The sequence below is a fragment of the Ipomoea nil genome, unplaced genomic scaffold (assembly GCF_001879475.1).
Source record: "Ipomoea nil cultivar Tokyo-kokei standard unplaced genomic scaffold, Asagao_1.1 scaffold1043, whole genome shotgun sequence".
Lineage (NCBI taxonomy): Eukaryota > Viridiplantae > Streptophyta > Magnoliopsida > Solanales > Convolvulaceae > Ipomoea > Ipomoea nil.
Genome location: NW_017617471.1, coordinates 12,072,898 through 12,089,289, shown reverse-complemented (window position 1 = coordinate 12,089,289; position 16,392 = coordinate 12,072,898). Strand labels below are relative to the sequence as shown.

Below are 16,392 nucleotides of genomic sequence, written 5' to 3'. Positions count from 1 at the left end.
CATAGAGTTTTAAAGACTTTTATGAACTTTAAAAGTTTGAGGGTATTCAATTCAAACTTTTAGAGAGTCTTTAAAAGTCATGCGGTATTCAATCAAGATTTTTAAAGAGTCTTTAAAAGTCGTGTGGTATTCGATTAAGACTTTTAGAGAGTCTTTAAAAGTCACGTGGTATTCAAAAAGTTATGAACTTTTGTAGACTTTTTAATTTTAAGACTTTTGGTTCATGTTCAGTTGAGTTACCTCTCAAAGTGAGGGGGGTTCCTTGTGCGCAGTGAGCAAAGGTCTAGCCTCTGTGGTTCATGTTCAGTTGAGTTACCTCTCAAAGTGAGGGAGGTTCCTTGTGTGCAGTGAGCAAAGGTCTAGCCTCTGTGGTTCATGTTCAGTTGAGTTACCTCTCAAAGTGAGGGGGGTTCCTTGTGTGCAGTGAGCAAAGGTCTAGCCTCTGTGGTTCATGTTCAGTTGAGTTACCGTAATGTACATTCTCTCAAGTGCTGTGTCTGGTCGGAATGTGAGGGGCCCTTAGGGTTGGGGTTCAACCTTTTGGAAGAATTATTATAAAAGTCGAGTCACCAATCTAAATTGTTCACTTGAGATTCGAAACCTTCCAATTCTTAATAGTTCACCAATAGAAAGTTTTTAATCTCAAGAAATTGTTTAATCACGCTAGTAACCTTTTTTCTCTCCATGTTGAGAGTGTTTTTTTCCTCCCAAGAATTCTTGGATTTTTCTTTATGTTCTTAAAAAAAAAACATAATTCGGTGATTATATATATATACTCACACACACAAATTTAAGGTAATTTTTTATGATTATGTATTAATGTGTGCATACATATGGGACAAGAATTATTATTATTATTTTATTTCAAATTTTGGCATATAAATGTTTATTTTTGAATTTAATATATATATTTTTTGAAATAGATATTTTGATGAATTAGGTACTTGATGAAATAGGAATTTAGATGATTTAGATACTTTAATTTGATTAGTTAGGTATATATTTTTATCATAAACTATGTAGTTTGATGAATTAAATTGAATTTGATGAGTCAGGTAAATAATTTGATGGGTTAGGTATTTTGATGAATTAGATTGAATTTGATGATTTAGATATACACACACATTGATAATAAATTAGGTATTTTGATTAAACAATGTTGGGTAGAGATGTAAAAGTCCCTCCTACAAGCATTTAATACAGTTTTTATAGGAAGGTGAAGGGAACACATGTCGATCTCCCATCATGTGTGACACGTGGAGTCCATACACAAGGGAAGGTCGGAGGCTTCGCTAATTCCTCCACGTGTACCGAGATTCCTGACTCCCTCATTTTTGTAGCCATTGGGTTTGACCAAAGTAGAGAGAGTCGGGTGGTCTATCCTGACCTAAGATGGTTGGGGTGAACCAAAAGACGATCAGGTATTGCTACTGATCGAGCCCTGCTCAGTCCAACATACCAGGTCGATCGGTGGGCTTTGAGACCGGTAATGCCCGAGAGTGATCCCTCTCGGTGAGCCTTTCAGATACTGAGTAGGTACATGACACGTAAAGGGGAAGTATACCCTATCAAAAAGGAAAATGGTAAAGAAAAAGATGCAAGTAAGCAGAAATACGCACGTATTGCGCGCCCCCGCGCTTTAAAGTGAAGAGTCACAAATTCCCACTTGCCCCCTTTTCTTGATTTGAAGCGTTCAACCGTAGAGATTGAATCCTTACATAATACATACCAAAACATATATATTTATCTCTGATATTCTGGCACACACAATTACAAATCACAAAAAAATGATGGATACAACAACACCAATAGCAGGGGGAGAGACGAGCAGAGCACGCATAATGAGGTTGTTCGCATTGGGATTTTGACAACATGCCCGCCCAAATGGCCCCAGACCCAACATTTTTCTTTACCTTCAATCATAAGCAGCAATACCCTTCTTTTCCCATCGCCATTCCAATTCAACCTCCACAACCTTCTTGAAACTCTCTCTCTTTTTTCTCTCTTTAAGGAAGATTTGATCAAAATGAGCACGATGACAATAGAGGGGACGATGGAGATTGGGGTATTGGATGATATCATAAGGAGGCTATTGGAAGGCAGGGGAGGGAAACAGGTGCAGCTCTCCGAGGCTGAGATCCGCCAACTTTGCGTCAACGCTCGCCAAATCTTCCTTTCTCAGCCTATTCTCCTTCATCTCCATGCCCCTATCAGTATCTGCGGTATTATATTCCTCTTTTTTTTTTTTCCTCTCTTCTCAATCTTTTAATATATATATTTCTGCTTGCCCAAAGAATGTGAAATGATCTAGGGTGTTTTCAATCTCCTGATTACCTATTTGTACAGGTATTTGTATGTTTTCAAGTAATTGCAGAAAGGGATATATATATTGGAGAAATGTGAAAGGTGGATTCTATAGGATTTGTGTGCAGATAACATATTAAGAGCAACCACAATAGTGATTTTTGCTCAGTTTTTGAGGAAGATTTGGCTAAAGTGGAAGAGAGAAAGTGAGGAGGGAGAGAGAAGAGGTGAGAACCTCCACAAAGAGGGGTTTTTGGTCTCTGACATGGGCCCACCAAAATTGAAAAACATCCGTTCTTGCTAGGATTGCAAAAAGGGATATATATATATATATATATATATATATATATATATATATATATATATATATATTGGAGAAAGGTGAAAGGTGGATTCTATAGGATTTGTGTGCAGATAATTCACTTTTAGCATTGTTGAGCCTATGACGTATAAACATACAATCCAATTATCAGCTTAGACTTTTAGTTAAAATGAAACACATGCTTTAATTTGCTATATATCAGAGTCAACCACATGTCAAAAGTCATATGAGGCCCACATGTTGTTTGGAGCCCATCAAAAGTAATCAAGTTGCACACTGTGAGGGGTGTGTTAGGGGTATATAATATATGAATATAAACGTGCAATGTGAGATTTGGAGGTAAAAAACAAAGGGTTTTGTGTTGATAAGATGAAGATGATGCAGGTGACATACACGGGCAATACCAAGACCTATTGAGGATGTTCGAGTACAGCGGGTACCCTCCTGAAGCAAACTATCTGTTTCTGGGGGACTATGTTGATCGAGGCAAGCAGAGCCTGGAGACGATATGCTTGTTACTGGCGTACAAAGTGCGGTATCCTGACAAAGTGTTCCTGCTCAGGGGGAACCACGAAGAAGCCAAAATCAACAGGATTTATGGATTTTATGATGAGTGTAAGAGGAGGTTCAATGTGCGGCTTTGGAAGATATTCACTGAGTGCTTCAATTGCTTACCTGTGGCTGCACTAATTGATGAAAAGATCATATGCATGCATGGTGGCCTCTCCCCAGACCTAAACTGTTTGGACCAAATCACGGAGATTGAGCGACCCACAGACGTTCCAGACAGCGGTCTGCTCTGTGATCTCCTCTGGTCCGACCCCAATCCCAGAATAAATGGTTGGTCTGAGAGTGATCGAGGCGTTTCCAGCACTTTTGGGACCGACGCTGTTGCAGAGTTCTTGGAGAAGACTGATTTAGACCTCATTTGCAGAGGCCATCAGGTATGGCTGGCTATTATCTGGTGCAAATCCCAGATTCCACCCATCTATTATAAACCACCCCTCTCATCTTCCATTGCAGGTAGTGGAGGATGGATATGAATTCTTCGCGAAACGAAGACTTGTTACAATATTTTCAGCTCCAAATTATGGAGGCGAATTTGACAATGCAGGTGCCCTATTAAGCGTCGATGAACAACTAGTGTGTTCTTTCTCAATACTAAAGCCAGCACCATCATCCAATTCAAAGGTGCCTCTTAAGAAGGTATACCCCACCAAGAAGAAACAAATTAGTATATATATATATATACTCTCCTGCCAGGATTTATGATTTTGATATCTGCTTCTCAGTTCTTTCTCTAACAACTTTGCCTTGTTTTCCAAATGAACAGCCACCAAAAATAGGAGGAACCTGATAAAGTAGGAACTGTATATGGAGAAGACTGTCACAGTAAATAGGGACTACAACAAGCATTATTCTTCTTTCCTCTTTTAGTCGACAACCTCTCTGAGGAGAGAGCTGTACTACATGAACCGTGAACATTCAGACCATTTTGGCCATGGGATTTCTACCATTCTCAGAATGTCAAAGAAAGTGATGCTTATATGACATAAACATAAAGATGTATTCAAGAATTTAAAATGTTCATGTTCGAGTTGTTACTACTGACACCCTTTGTTTCTTCACTGTATTTGTAATTAACATCCACGTTTGAACTGAGTTCTTTCAGTTTTTGATACTTTAATTTTGTGTTCATAAAAGTTAGATAAATTAGCAAAAGGTGAAAATCTTATTGTTCTTACTCCTCTCTATGTGGCACGGCCCTTTAGGGCAGAACCACAAAGCATATGATTTCGCTAAAAAAAGAGTAATCTTTATATATATGAGTGTGTGCAGTTAGAGACGAAAACACAAAACAAGGCAGTGGGGATAGCAGAAACTTTAGAAACTACAACTAGACCTGTGAACACACGTTAATATAACAATCCACTATTTTTCTTCCACTTGCCTTCTTGCTTCCCTGACCCGGGGAGAACTTGAGTTCAATTTTTTGGCAGCACGTTGTATAGCTGCCTGTTTGTAGCGTTGTCTGCGGTTTCTGCGTTGGCTGCATAAGAACGTGATAAAATGAACAAGATACTGAGCAAAGTTAATATTTGGTACTACTATTGAAAAAAGGAAAGTGCACATTAATATATTACACTTAAATGCACCCGGCATGTAGATATTGCAATTTGTATTTTCCAAGAAATTCATTTCCATCCCCAGACCTTCCTATCGTTCCCAGAGAATAAGAGATGTCATCTTAATAGAAGGTTTACCTGACAAACAGAAGTCCTGCAGTGAGAACCATTCCACCTATTGCCCAAGACACTCTTTCACTGAAAAGCATGTCCTCCACCCAGTGCTTGAAATCTTCTAGCACACTTGAACTCCGAGCAGTTTGAGCAAACTTGGAGTGTTTGGAGTGAGACACTCCCCATGATTTAGCTACGTGATCCATATTAGATTTCCCACCATAACAAGAAACTTCTTCTGGATCGTCATACAAGGATTTGACAGAAAAACCTGCAACGCGGCAGAGCTCTGTGCCATTAGAGATCCACTCTGAGGCCCTACCACAAACAAAGTCATTTACCCCACATGGTGCAAGAACCTGACACGCAATTTTATCATAATCAGACAGGACACATGTCATGGAATGACAATTGACAAAGCAGCACCTAGCTCAAATGTTATAAAACATCCAAAATGTATAAAACCATATTGAATTCAGTCATATAAGGAATACTGAACAAACCTGTGTCTTCGCATCCACCGCAAAGTATGCGTTAGAGCAGGCTTGGTATACTCTATCACAGAGAGATGAACATATAAGAGGAGGTCCGGGTTGGACACCAACGTGTGGATCACAGATGGAGCATTCCAACATTTCCCACAAGTTCAAGCACTCTTGGCTCGCTTCCCCTGTAGAAGCCAACCTCCTAATGGACAGCAATGTAGGATGCGTCTGAGTTACATCACAGCAAGTCTTCCCACGAAACACCCTGCAAAGGTTCAAATCTCTTGGCCCTTTGTTCACTTTCCTCGGAGGTTTCCCTTCGTTGGAAAATCTAGGAAAACGACCACCCGGTGAAATACAAACTCCATCTTTACCTGAATCATTCGAGATGCAAAACCGTTAAATCTTTTAACTTCTAAAAAGAGACATGTAGCCTCAACATCACTATATTTCCCAGTTTCTAATCTACCCATTGACACTAAGAGTCTAAGACGATATAAGCAGAGAGTCACATACTGACAATCCAAAGTGGAGTAATTCAGGCGCTGGGTTTCCGTTTCCTAAAAATCTTATCATTCCAATTTCAAACTACAAATCAGAAATATCTTCTAATATAAAACCAGTTAGCCACAATATCCAACATTTTGCAGGAATTAAAAAATGCCAGCTTTTACACCTTCCGACCTTCTAAATTTAGTAAAATTCGAAAACTTGCAGGTTATACGGCGATAGTTCACAAAAACAACCGATCTAATTCAAAATTAGTAAAGAATTCGCTAAGAAACGCATGCATTTAAAACAAAACAAAAAATTAGGGTTTGTTGGGGCGATGAAAGTGGTGATTTTCCATGGAATTTTCGAAGGAGAAAAGAAGAGAAAGGATTTACCGGCGGCGAGATTGAAGTAAGCGAGCAGTATCAGTAGCAGAGCATAGTAGGAATCAAATCTCATCCTTGATCCTTCAATGCCGTGCGGTGCAGTGCGGGGCATTAAGGACTAATGAGTGTTTGTTTTTTTTTTTTATTAAATTAAATTTCCCTAAAATTACATAAACTCGCAGTCGCTTGGTCGCTGCAATGAAACCAAGTCAAGTTGACTGTGTAAAGCGTAAAGAGGGGATTTCGTAATGTTCTCCACTCAATTGTTGCAATGTAAACTGCTATCAACTATCAACATTCCATCAAGACTTTTATAAATTTGATTCATACTTTTAAGTAATTTTCAAAGGTAAAAGCATATTAGGACTCTCTATGTATTTGAGTTACGTTATGATTTTCTATTATAGTCTTTCTGAAATTCTTTCTTTGTATATATTCTTTTATTATGTAACTTTGTAATTAGTTCAATCAATATACAACATATTCAGTTCTCATCAAGCAGTGGCGGATCCACTATACATATTCAGTTCTCATCAAGCAGTGGCGGATCCACTATAGGACGGTGGGGGCGGCTACCCCTACTCCCCTGCTCATCCCTGCAAATTTTTTATGAGCCCTTTGATAGAATGAAACTGTATTCCATTACAACCAAATTTCATAAAATTTACAATTTCATTATTTGATTGGAGAAAATTACAATTCAATGGAATTGCAATTCATAAGGCCCCCAAGTCCCCCTTAGAGTTAGAATTTTACAGCCCATGGAATTTGAATTCCACAGCAAATGACAATTTTGCCATTATTATTATTATTATTATTATTATTATTATTATTATTATTATTATTATTATTAGAGTTAATGCTACAAATAGTCCTCTAACTATTGAGTTAGTACTTATTTTAGTCTTCGACTTTTAATTCGATCAAACAACGTACCTTGACTTTTATTTTTCTTACCATAAATGATCCTCCGTTAAAAATTATGTTAAATGGGTGTTATATCTAGAGATATTCTCGTCAAATTAATTAATATGATTATGATTACATCTTTTAGAGAATTATGTGTGTTAATTTAATATGATTGTGATTATGATTACCTTTTTTGGAAAATCATATGGCAACATAATTAATTTCAAATATTAATAAAAATTAAGTTAATAAATATAAAAATCATATTGTAAAATGTAAAGTAAAATTATTATAAATATATAAATTATTCTCTTATTGTTAAGTTAAAATATTATTCTTCTTAGACTAAAATGTCTAAAAGATACTGTAATAATTTATCATTATTTCAAAAGTACAATTATCTAATAGTTATAGTATCAAACGAATTCATAGATGATACAATTTTATAGTATACTAGTTACAACATGCGCATTGCGAGAATGGTCTAATGCTCAATGTGTATTTTTGAATTAGTGTTTCAAAATTTATCAAAGTATCATTATGTATCTTGGAGTATATCAATGCAAGATTATCAAATTTTTCATAGAAGTAAATATTTCAAGAATGCATACATATGACCTGTAGCAAAAATGTTGGATTAACTGGTGCAATAATAGTTTTAGAGGGACGCACCTTACCCTAAGCATAGTTTTTGTAACACAAAATCCTATTAATTGGCGTGATCCATGGCTCCATGCTTCCTCTTGTTGCCACTTCCATCAGAAATAATTTCTTGATTTGATCTAGTCTCTTGGTGTGCCTCACTGCAATTTTAGTGCATTGACGCAGTATATCTTCAAAAATAGAACTAAATCCTCTTTCCTAAAAAAGACAATGATAATAGCCATATATAGTTTCTCATATGTGTTGAATATACATTATAAATTAGGCGTACCGTTTCATCAATGCTCAATGCGTGATTATAATTAATTGACCATAGTCCACGTTAAATTTTATATTGTTTTTTTTTTTTTTTTTTTTTTTTTTGAAAACAATCATCAAAGGAAATTATTATTGAAATCAAATCACGAATACAATGAGAAATATCTGCATCCCACATCTTCCAACCAGTATACGAGCAAGAAGCCTTGGCCAGAGAGTGAGCAATCACACCTGGGGATGTTTTGAAAAAAAAAAAAAAGATTAAAAGTGGAATAAAACCTATAAATCTAGGAGCAAAATGGAATTAACTACATAAAATAAACAAAGAATAAATTAAACAAAATTGTAATGGAACTCCTTTCTGTTACAATCATTCATCTTGCAATTATAGGAAAAATAGTTAAGAGTTGAGTAAAAAGTGGGCACTAATTTGATTTATCAATTCTGGTAAATTAACTTTAACAGGGCATTTGGTTGTACGGAGAAATTAGAGGGAGGAAATTTGTAATTTCATAAGAGATGAATGGTGTAGGAATAAAGTGAAAATTTAGGGGAGGAAATTTACAATTTCATGAAATGGTAAAGTATGAAATATAAAAATAAAAAATACTAAAATTAAAAGAATATAAATCATTCATTTCATCCAACAATTACACCAACATTTTGTAGTTCTCGTTACGGAGTCTAACTTTATTAGACCATATATTAGGTTTGTAGATGTTGATAAATTACAATAAATAAATACTTATTTTGAAAATCTAAAAATAGAAATTATTGTTGACAAATGAAGTTTATTTAATACACAAGCAATCTATTGAAGCACAACGAGTAACACCACCCCCACTAAGACTTGAACCCATAACCTCTCATTTGAGATAGTCACTTCATGCCGCTTGATCACAAGATCTTTGGCAAATTTACCTTATAATATTCATCTCCTTATGTGGTAATATTTGATTGGACATTATTTGTATTTTATTATTGAGTAGATTCCATTTTTAACTTGTGGTATGATCGACGAATTAATGGAAAACTAATGTATATAAAGAATTTTATTACCACTCAGAAGGTGAACACTAGAAGGTGATAGAATTCAGGAGGGAAAAATAACATATATAAATAATAGTTAATAATATAAAGGTCTTGTTTAAGTTGTTTGACAATTAGCGGATAGTGATTAGCAGTTAAGGATTGGATCAACGGATAGTAGATAGCAGATTCTGTCAACGGGCTTGATCGACGGATTTTATTAGCTGTTTGAAAAGAAATATTTGGTAAAATTAGTTGTTTATTACTGCATATTAACTATTGAGGTGTAAAAATACTTATAAAGGCATTGCTACAACAGCAACAATAATTTTTGAGACAATATAGATATTTTATTTTGTTGCTTTCTAATTAAGGTTACTAAAATCGTACAAAAGAAAGAAAAGGACAATTAGTCATTTTTGGCACTCGGCACTCGGCACTAGCGTGTCATGGGAACATAGGCAGGCCCATCTCAGGCTTTGATTCCTCATCCTAAAGCTCAAATCTCAATCAATACCCCAAGCCTTTGCTTTTTGTGGTGGAAAAAGGATTAAGTTCATCTTCAAACATCTCTGAGAAGTGTAATTAGATATCTTAATTTTTAAAAATAATTAAATTTTAATCTAAATCTTCTTTGATATGTAAGTAAAAGTAATTAAAGACTTTGATTATATTGCATATATTAGACTAGGGTCTAGGGGTTTGCTATAGTGTAATAAATGAAACATAATGTATAGAAGTGGTATATAGTGATTGGTTGATCGATGGACTATAGACGATTGGATATTGCTATCAAGTGAAGTGAGTACAAGATGATCCATGAACCGGGGTCAAGTAAGCTACTTATACTAAACACAGAGTCGTATTTCTCTAAGTAGATCCACTATCATGCCTCTATATACCTTCTCCTGACTAGCTTATCAAGTTCATTGCCCGGTCCAACTGCGCCTAACCTCGAGTAACGCTTTTTCTCCTATACAGCATGAGACCTCTTAGATTCCAGCCCCTATACTTAGAGGCATAGGTCGAGCTACAAGATTGGCCAAGTAGGTATATCCCATCACAAGTGTTCCACTTCCAAGGATGTGAGGATCGTTGTGATTGGGAAGTGTATGATCTCCAACTGATCGGTTACCTCAATCTCTCCTTATGAGCTAGATGGTAATTTCTAGCAAAGTGTTGATGTAGCCCAAACTTTTGTGTTAGCACCATGCATCCTGGCGAGACACAAGTCAGTTATATAGCGAAGTGATTAGGGATGGCAATGTGCCCCGTCCCCGACGGGGATCCCCGATCCCCGCCCCGAAAAAGACGGGGATGGGGAAGATTTTCGGGGAACGGAGACGGGGACGGGGACCATTTGTGATTCCCCGTCGGGGACGGGGACGGGGACGGGGACACCTTTCCCCGCCCCGCCCCGTCCCCGAATAAATTAATTAATAAATTAATAAATAAATAAATAAATATAATAGTAGCAATATATATAAAACAGTATACTATATAAGTGGCAGTATTGCACTTATACTAACAGTACACTAACATTATACTATATTTATATATGTAATCAACTATATATATAAGTGGCAGTATTATTGCAATGTACTGTATATACAAATAATATATGCTACACACACACATAGTTAATTTTTGAAATTAGGATTTATATTTTAAAATTTTTATTATTAAAATTTAAAATTATTTAACATTTTGACTCAAAGTTAACGGGAAATAGGGAATCCCCGTCCCCGCCTAATTTCTCACGGGGATGGGGATGAGGAATATTTTCAATTCCCCGCCGGGAACGGGGACGGGGACGGGGACGGGGATGAGGACGGGGTAGCGGGGACGGGGATGGGGAGTATACTCCCCGCTCTCGCCCCGCCCCGTTGCCATCCTTAAGAGTGATTTTGGCAGTAAGATGCTTCAAATTCTACACTAACTTACTCTATAAATAATTACGGCCTGTGAACTTTCATTTTTCACCTTTGCTTGCAAATTCTTAACCAGGAACATCTACTACTATTTGACTACCTATTAATCCTTAATTTTTTGGGTAAGTTTCTCCTTCATTCTCTACCCACAAATAGTCATTCGAGAGATATGTTAGGTGGTGATAGTCAGGACGTTTACACCCAAGATTATGATGATCGGGTGAAAGATCCAAAGGGTGAATCGAGTTATTCTACCCCCACCAATCCTTATGCATATAAGTTTAACTTGTGCGCCCCTATTGCCTCCACCTTTGGCCACGTAGACCCGCCAAAGATGAAAGCGAGGAAGAGTGAAAAAGCGACTATGTCTTTTAGCCTTCAACCCAATTCGGGAACAATTAACTGTAACATTTTCATTATGTCACCATTAAGTGGTGCAAGTTAATAGGCTATTTATGGTCATAATGTTGTGGTTTGAAACGGAAGTAACGGTTTCCGTTACTTAACCTATAACAATGGCATTAAGTTTATGGTAAATGTATGATAATTGCTTGTTATGGATGATGCCTTTTAATTTCTTCCTAATTTTGGCATTAAAATTCATAATTAAATTATTATTCAATCATGGGCAAATATTAAGATTTAAATTTGCTATTTGAATTTTAATTTAATATTGAGAGTTATAGTAAATTGCCTGAAGTGTTTGCAATTTATTTAGGATTTATGAGTTAATATTATTAATATGCAAAATCCAACCATGCTTTGTATATGCATAAATTATTTTATTATTATTATAATTGTACATTTAGAAAAGCATATATTGAGATTGGATATAGCATATTATTAACTCATAGTCTTATAGTAAATATTATTCAATTTTGGATCCTTAGGCTAATTTTGGACATTATAGCCTATTTAGAAAGCTTAGCTTGTTTGGTTTCTCATTTATTTTTGAGCATTTTTAGTCCTATTTTCACTTAGGACTTGTTAACCTATTTTGAACAAGCTATTTGGGACCTATCTTGGGTCATTAAAGTATGGATCTCATCATTATTGAGTGATATTTTAATGATAATATTAATGATAATTAACTTAATGTAGATGGTTAAATGCCTATTGTTATCATGTATTGGTATATTATTTGTGATAAAGATAAATTGCTATACTTTGTGACTAATTGTCATGATTGGATGATATATTGAGATGTTTGGCGATTGTTGCAATCGTTTACATTTACAGTCATTTTTAGGGTAATTAGTAAGGTCATAAAGTTTTAGACAATAACCGCTTTTAATTATGCCTTTATATGAGTTCATTAAAGTTGAAAATGTTGGTTATTATATTTTATTCAACATTGTTATTTCCGGATTTTTATTATGTTTTTAAATTTTCCGAAAATGTTTTAAAGGCTTGCGGTGTTAGCAATTATTTTTTTCTTCCATGTTAAATCTCCTAATTGTTATAATATTATGTGATTATTATGGTTATTCATTGCAATTTCAGAATTTTGCAACTTTGCCATAATTCAATAGTAATTTTTTTAATTATGGAGTGTGATTTTGAATCACAATTTTGGAAAATGCATATGTTTATGGCAATTGGATATTGTTTTCCTTTCCAGTTTTGCCATGATGATTTGGATTATGATGTTAAGAATCACATTTTGAAATTCATTTGAATTTGCTTATCCAAAATATTTATGGTAATAATGATGATATAATGTGACATTTAATAATTATTATTATTAATATTAAATGTTGTTCGGTTACGATTAAGAAAATTGATTATTACAGTTATGTAATAATTACAGTAATAACGATTATCAGTTTTGAACTGAGGAATCAATATGTCGTAACATTGTTATCATTATTCTTTTTGGATTGTGATGCTCACTTTGTTTGAGTATGAATATTTGATTTTATATTCATATTTTTGAATTTGTTTTACGCATATAATTAAATTAAGTGCATAATATTATGGTTTAAATTATGCAATTTAGTTTGTGAGAATTTATTTTGTAAATGTCAACATATCATATGGTTTTGATATGGTTAGAATTTACAATTTTAAGTTCTCATAAAGTTTACTATATGCATTGAATCACTTTCGTTTTGGGCCTACAAGTTAAAAGTTTTCAATAATTGAAAAGTATATGGTTATTACAGGCATACGCTTTTACAACATGGTTAAAAGGGGCTATGGCGGTCTTGACGGAGGAGCAGACCCGGTTGATGGTAGCAATATTATATTATATCTGGAGAGCCCGGAATTCAGCTGTCTGGAAGGGATCAATGACGCAGCCTGTCCAGTTAGCCAGAGCAGCAACCGTAGCGCTACAGGCATACGGCGCTGCCCAGGCCAGCCGTACCGAGCCGGCAGCGGCTTCGGAGCATTTAACCGAACCAAGGGAGGGCGGTCTACGGTGTTATGTGGACGCGGGTTACCGACACGACACAGGCGAGACTACGTACGGCATGTTGATTATAGCGCCAGATGGCTCTTTTGTGGCAGCAAGGAATGGCAAATTAACGATTTGTTTTTCACCACTTATGGCGGAGGCCCAGGCATACAAGGAAGCACTGTCCTGGTTACTTGAACGGAACAACACATCAGTAAGTTTACTCACGGATTGCATGGAATTGACTACGATTATCCGGCACCAACACACGCCGATCCATTCGTACGTTGGGGTCACAATTGACCAATGCAGAACACTTATGTCTTTATTTAATCGTATTACTTTTGATTACATCTCTAGACAGGTTAATTTACATGCGCATACTTTAGCTTCGTTAACTTTTACACAGGATCAAGCTATGTACTGGGATGCTATCCCACCTGACGCTATTTCGGCTTTGATTCATTAATACAATCGCAAGATTGACCTTCAAAAAAAAAAGTATATGGTTATTATAAATTCTTATTCAAATTTTATAATCCTTCAAGTTTTGGATTTATGTTGTTATTCAATTTTATAGCTCATTTTAAATTGTTATTATGATGTACAATTTATTTGGATATGAGCATATTGAATTTCACATATAATTGTTCACTAGCATAACATTATATTTTCTAGTTATGTGAATTTGATTATGCCTTTGGAATTGCATAAGTTAGGAATTATAATAATTCCTTGTTAAGGTGAACCTTGTGTGTGGAATAATAAACGGTAGTGCATTATGTTTAAGCACATTTAGACCGTTTAGAATGTTCACTTGAGATAAAAAGTCTTTCCATAGGCGAACTATTAAAGATTTGGAAAGATTGATCGTCAATTATGCCTTTGGTGTGAGAAAACATGAACCGGTGAAAAGTTTCTCGGGAAGGGGCCAATGTGCTACAAGTTCCCTTGAAACATTACTCTGTCTAAGGAGTTGGTTATTTTTAATGAGGCTTTGTCCCAACCAACTTTCCTGGGAGTATACTTGGAATTGTTTATCATATTGCAGCATAATTGTTTTTAGGCTTTAAAGTTGATGCCTAAGATATTAAGACAATCGTCTAGTGATCTTATAATTTTGATTAATTAAGAAGTAGCCACGGTATCTTTAATTGAGATTTTGTGAGATCACATACCGTCGTAGACGTATTGATTGTGATTAATTATATGATATAATAAAATTTAGTCCACAGGCAATTTTGTTATGTTTATATTATTAATTAGGGTAAAAACACCAAACTATGATCGTAATTTAGCCCACAGGCAATTATGTATCGGAATATAGTTTTGGTGAGTTTTATCATTACAGATAGGAAGTCAATTTATTTAACATATGGTTATAATATAAATAAATAAATTGGCGTCTTCTATCATAAAGTTATGTTATATGTACATATTCAAAAGTATTTTTATGTGTACATTTTGAGGTATTAGTCTAATTTCTTTTATGTGTATTTATTATGCATGAAAATTAAAATTAGATTAATAGCTTAGTACATTAATATTCTTTTGTGTACAAATATCAAGTGATCAATACAATTTCATAATTGAAATTATTAAGTTTTTGATCACTTTGTGACTAATTACATAAAATATAATAAAATCTATCCACAGGAATTTTATTATATTAATGTAAATAGTCAAATCATATTTCTTAATTTACCCACAAGGATTGAGAAAAGGAACATGGTTTGATAGTTTTATCATAAAGTTGTAGATGGATCTAATTGAATGAAACTTTAGCCCACATGCAAGTTTTGTGTCAATAGATTCTTCTATTTGATTATCATAAAGCCTCAGTCGAGTCTAATTGAATAAATCTTTAGCCTACAGGCAAATTTTATGTCACTGGATTCTCCTGTTTAAATTGATGATCAAGATAAAATTTTATCATACCAATTTTAGAATTTATAACTTTAAGGACAGTTATAATTCTATATTATGTCACATGGGTTGCATTGGCAACACATGTATTTTGTTAACCTCCAAAACTTTATTAACTTGAAATTGTTACTGTATGTGGCTTACTTGGTTTTTTCAGCCCAACCACAGTAGAGATTTTGAATTTAGACATGATATACTTTTGGATCCTTATATTGGAATTGTACATATCTAGCCAAATTTCAACTAAAGCAATTTATTTTGTTTAAGTAGTTGGAAATTGTGTCTGTTACATGTACATATTTAACATGTCCAACTATGGTGGGGAATTATAATCCTTGTTAAATTAGTTGGACTTGAGGATCATTAGTGTGTATATCATTTATGCTCAAGAATAACTTTATTAGTGGGAGTAATGGTTTGATCAGTGGGAGTGATCATTTGAAAAAGATCCAATAAAGATACCCGTTTGATCAGTGGGAGTGATCATTTGGAAAGATCATTAAAGATGTCTCACTTCAATATTGCTCCACTTAAAGGATAAGACACATTGCCTTGTTATTATCAATAGTTCAAATTGTTGAACTACAAGTTGTGCAACATATTTATGAAAATGTTGTAACAACATTAATAGTTTTTTATTATAACATTGGCATGAAGTTTATGGTGAACTATCACGAGTTGGATTCTTTAGCATTTATTGGAGTCTTTCGTCTCATCAAATTGATCATGGGCATTAAGATTTAAAAAGGCTTAAAAAAATCAATGTTGAGAGACATAAAGCAAGCAAAGACTCATGATGTTGGTTCATATAGATGAATCTTGTGGATTTTTGTTATGTTGATACAATATTTTTATTGTTTCATAAAGTTAAATTAATAAATCCTCGTTGTTTCTCTCGGGCATAAAAGTTGGACTTCTTTTTATTTTGGAGATTATTTATAAGGTGTATGTTTAAAGTTCCGTTTGTGGGCTTAGACTCAAGAATTTGTTATCTAAGTCTTTGGAATATAGACTACTCAATTACTGTCGTTTGCTAAGATTAATAAGAG

At 34.7% G+C, this 16,392-nt stretch overlaps 2 protein-coding genes across 2 annotated transcripts; one reads left to right on the top strand and one right to left on the bottom strand.

Annotated features, from left to right (window-relative positions):
* Positions 1–1,769: 1,769 nt before the first annotated feature.
* LOC109182266 (serine/threonine-protein phosphatase PP1) lies at positions 1,770–4,284 on the top strand. Its single transcript, XM_019332393.1, has 4 exons — positions 1,770–2,222; positions 3,011–3,570; positions 3,650–3,832; positions 3,960–4,284. Exons 1-4 carry the CDS (start codon positions 2,027–2,029, stop codon positions 3,981–3,983), a joined length of 963 nt encoding a protein of 320 aa, XP_019187938.1. The 5' UTR covers positions 1,770–2,026; the 3' UTR covers positions 3,984–4,284.
* A 136-nt stretch (positions 4,285–4,420) lies between these two features.
* LOC109182267 lies at positions 4,421–6,364 on the bottom strand. The gene is made up of 4 exons (XM_019332394.1): positions 6,239–6,364; positions 5,370–5,725; positions 4,891–5,225; positions 4,421–4,676 (listed from the first exon to the last, which is right to left on the bottom strand). Exons 1-4 carry the CDS (start codon positions 6,339–6,341, stop codon positions 4,559–4,561), a joined length of 912 nt encoding a protein of 303 aa, XP_019187939.1. The 5' UTR covers positions 6,342–6,364; the 3' UTR covers positions 4,421–4,558.
* Positions 6,365–16,392: the final 10,028 nt, after the last annotated feature.

What these genes read in the sequence shown, in the direction of transcription:
- LOC109182266 (XM_019332393.1), top strand. Translation starts at nt 2,027, where the DNA reads ATGAGCACGATGACAATAGAGGGGACGATGGAGATTGGGGTATTGGAT. An exon ending in TGCCCCTATCAGTATCTGCG is followed by an intron (nt 2,223 to 3,010) that starts GTATTATATTCC and finishes AAGATGATGCAG; the next exon opens with GTGACATACACGGGCAATAC. An exon ending in TCATTTGCAGAGGCCATCAG is followed by an intron (nt 3,571 to 3,649) that starts GTATGGCTGGCT and finishes CTTCCATTGCAG; the next exon opens with GTAGTGGAGGATGGATATGA.
- LOC109182267 (XM_019332394.1), bottom strand. Translation starts at nt 6,341, where the DNA reads ATGCCCCGCACTGCACCGCACGGCATTGAAGGATCAAGGATGAGATTT. An exon ending in CGGTGGATGCGAAGACACAG is followed by an intron (nt 5,226 to 5,369) that starts GTTTGTTCAGTA and finishes ATTGCGTGTCAG; the next exon opens with GTTCTTGCACCATGTGGGGT. An exon ending in GCAGGACTTCTGTTTGTCAG is followed by an intron (nt 4,677 to 4,890) that starts GTAAACCTTCTA and finishes GTTCTTATGCAG; the next exon opens with CCAACGCAGAAACCGCAGAC.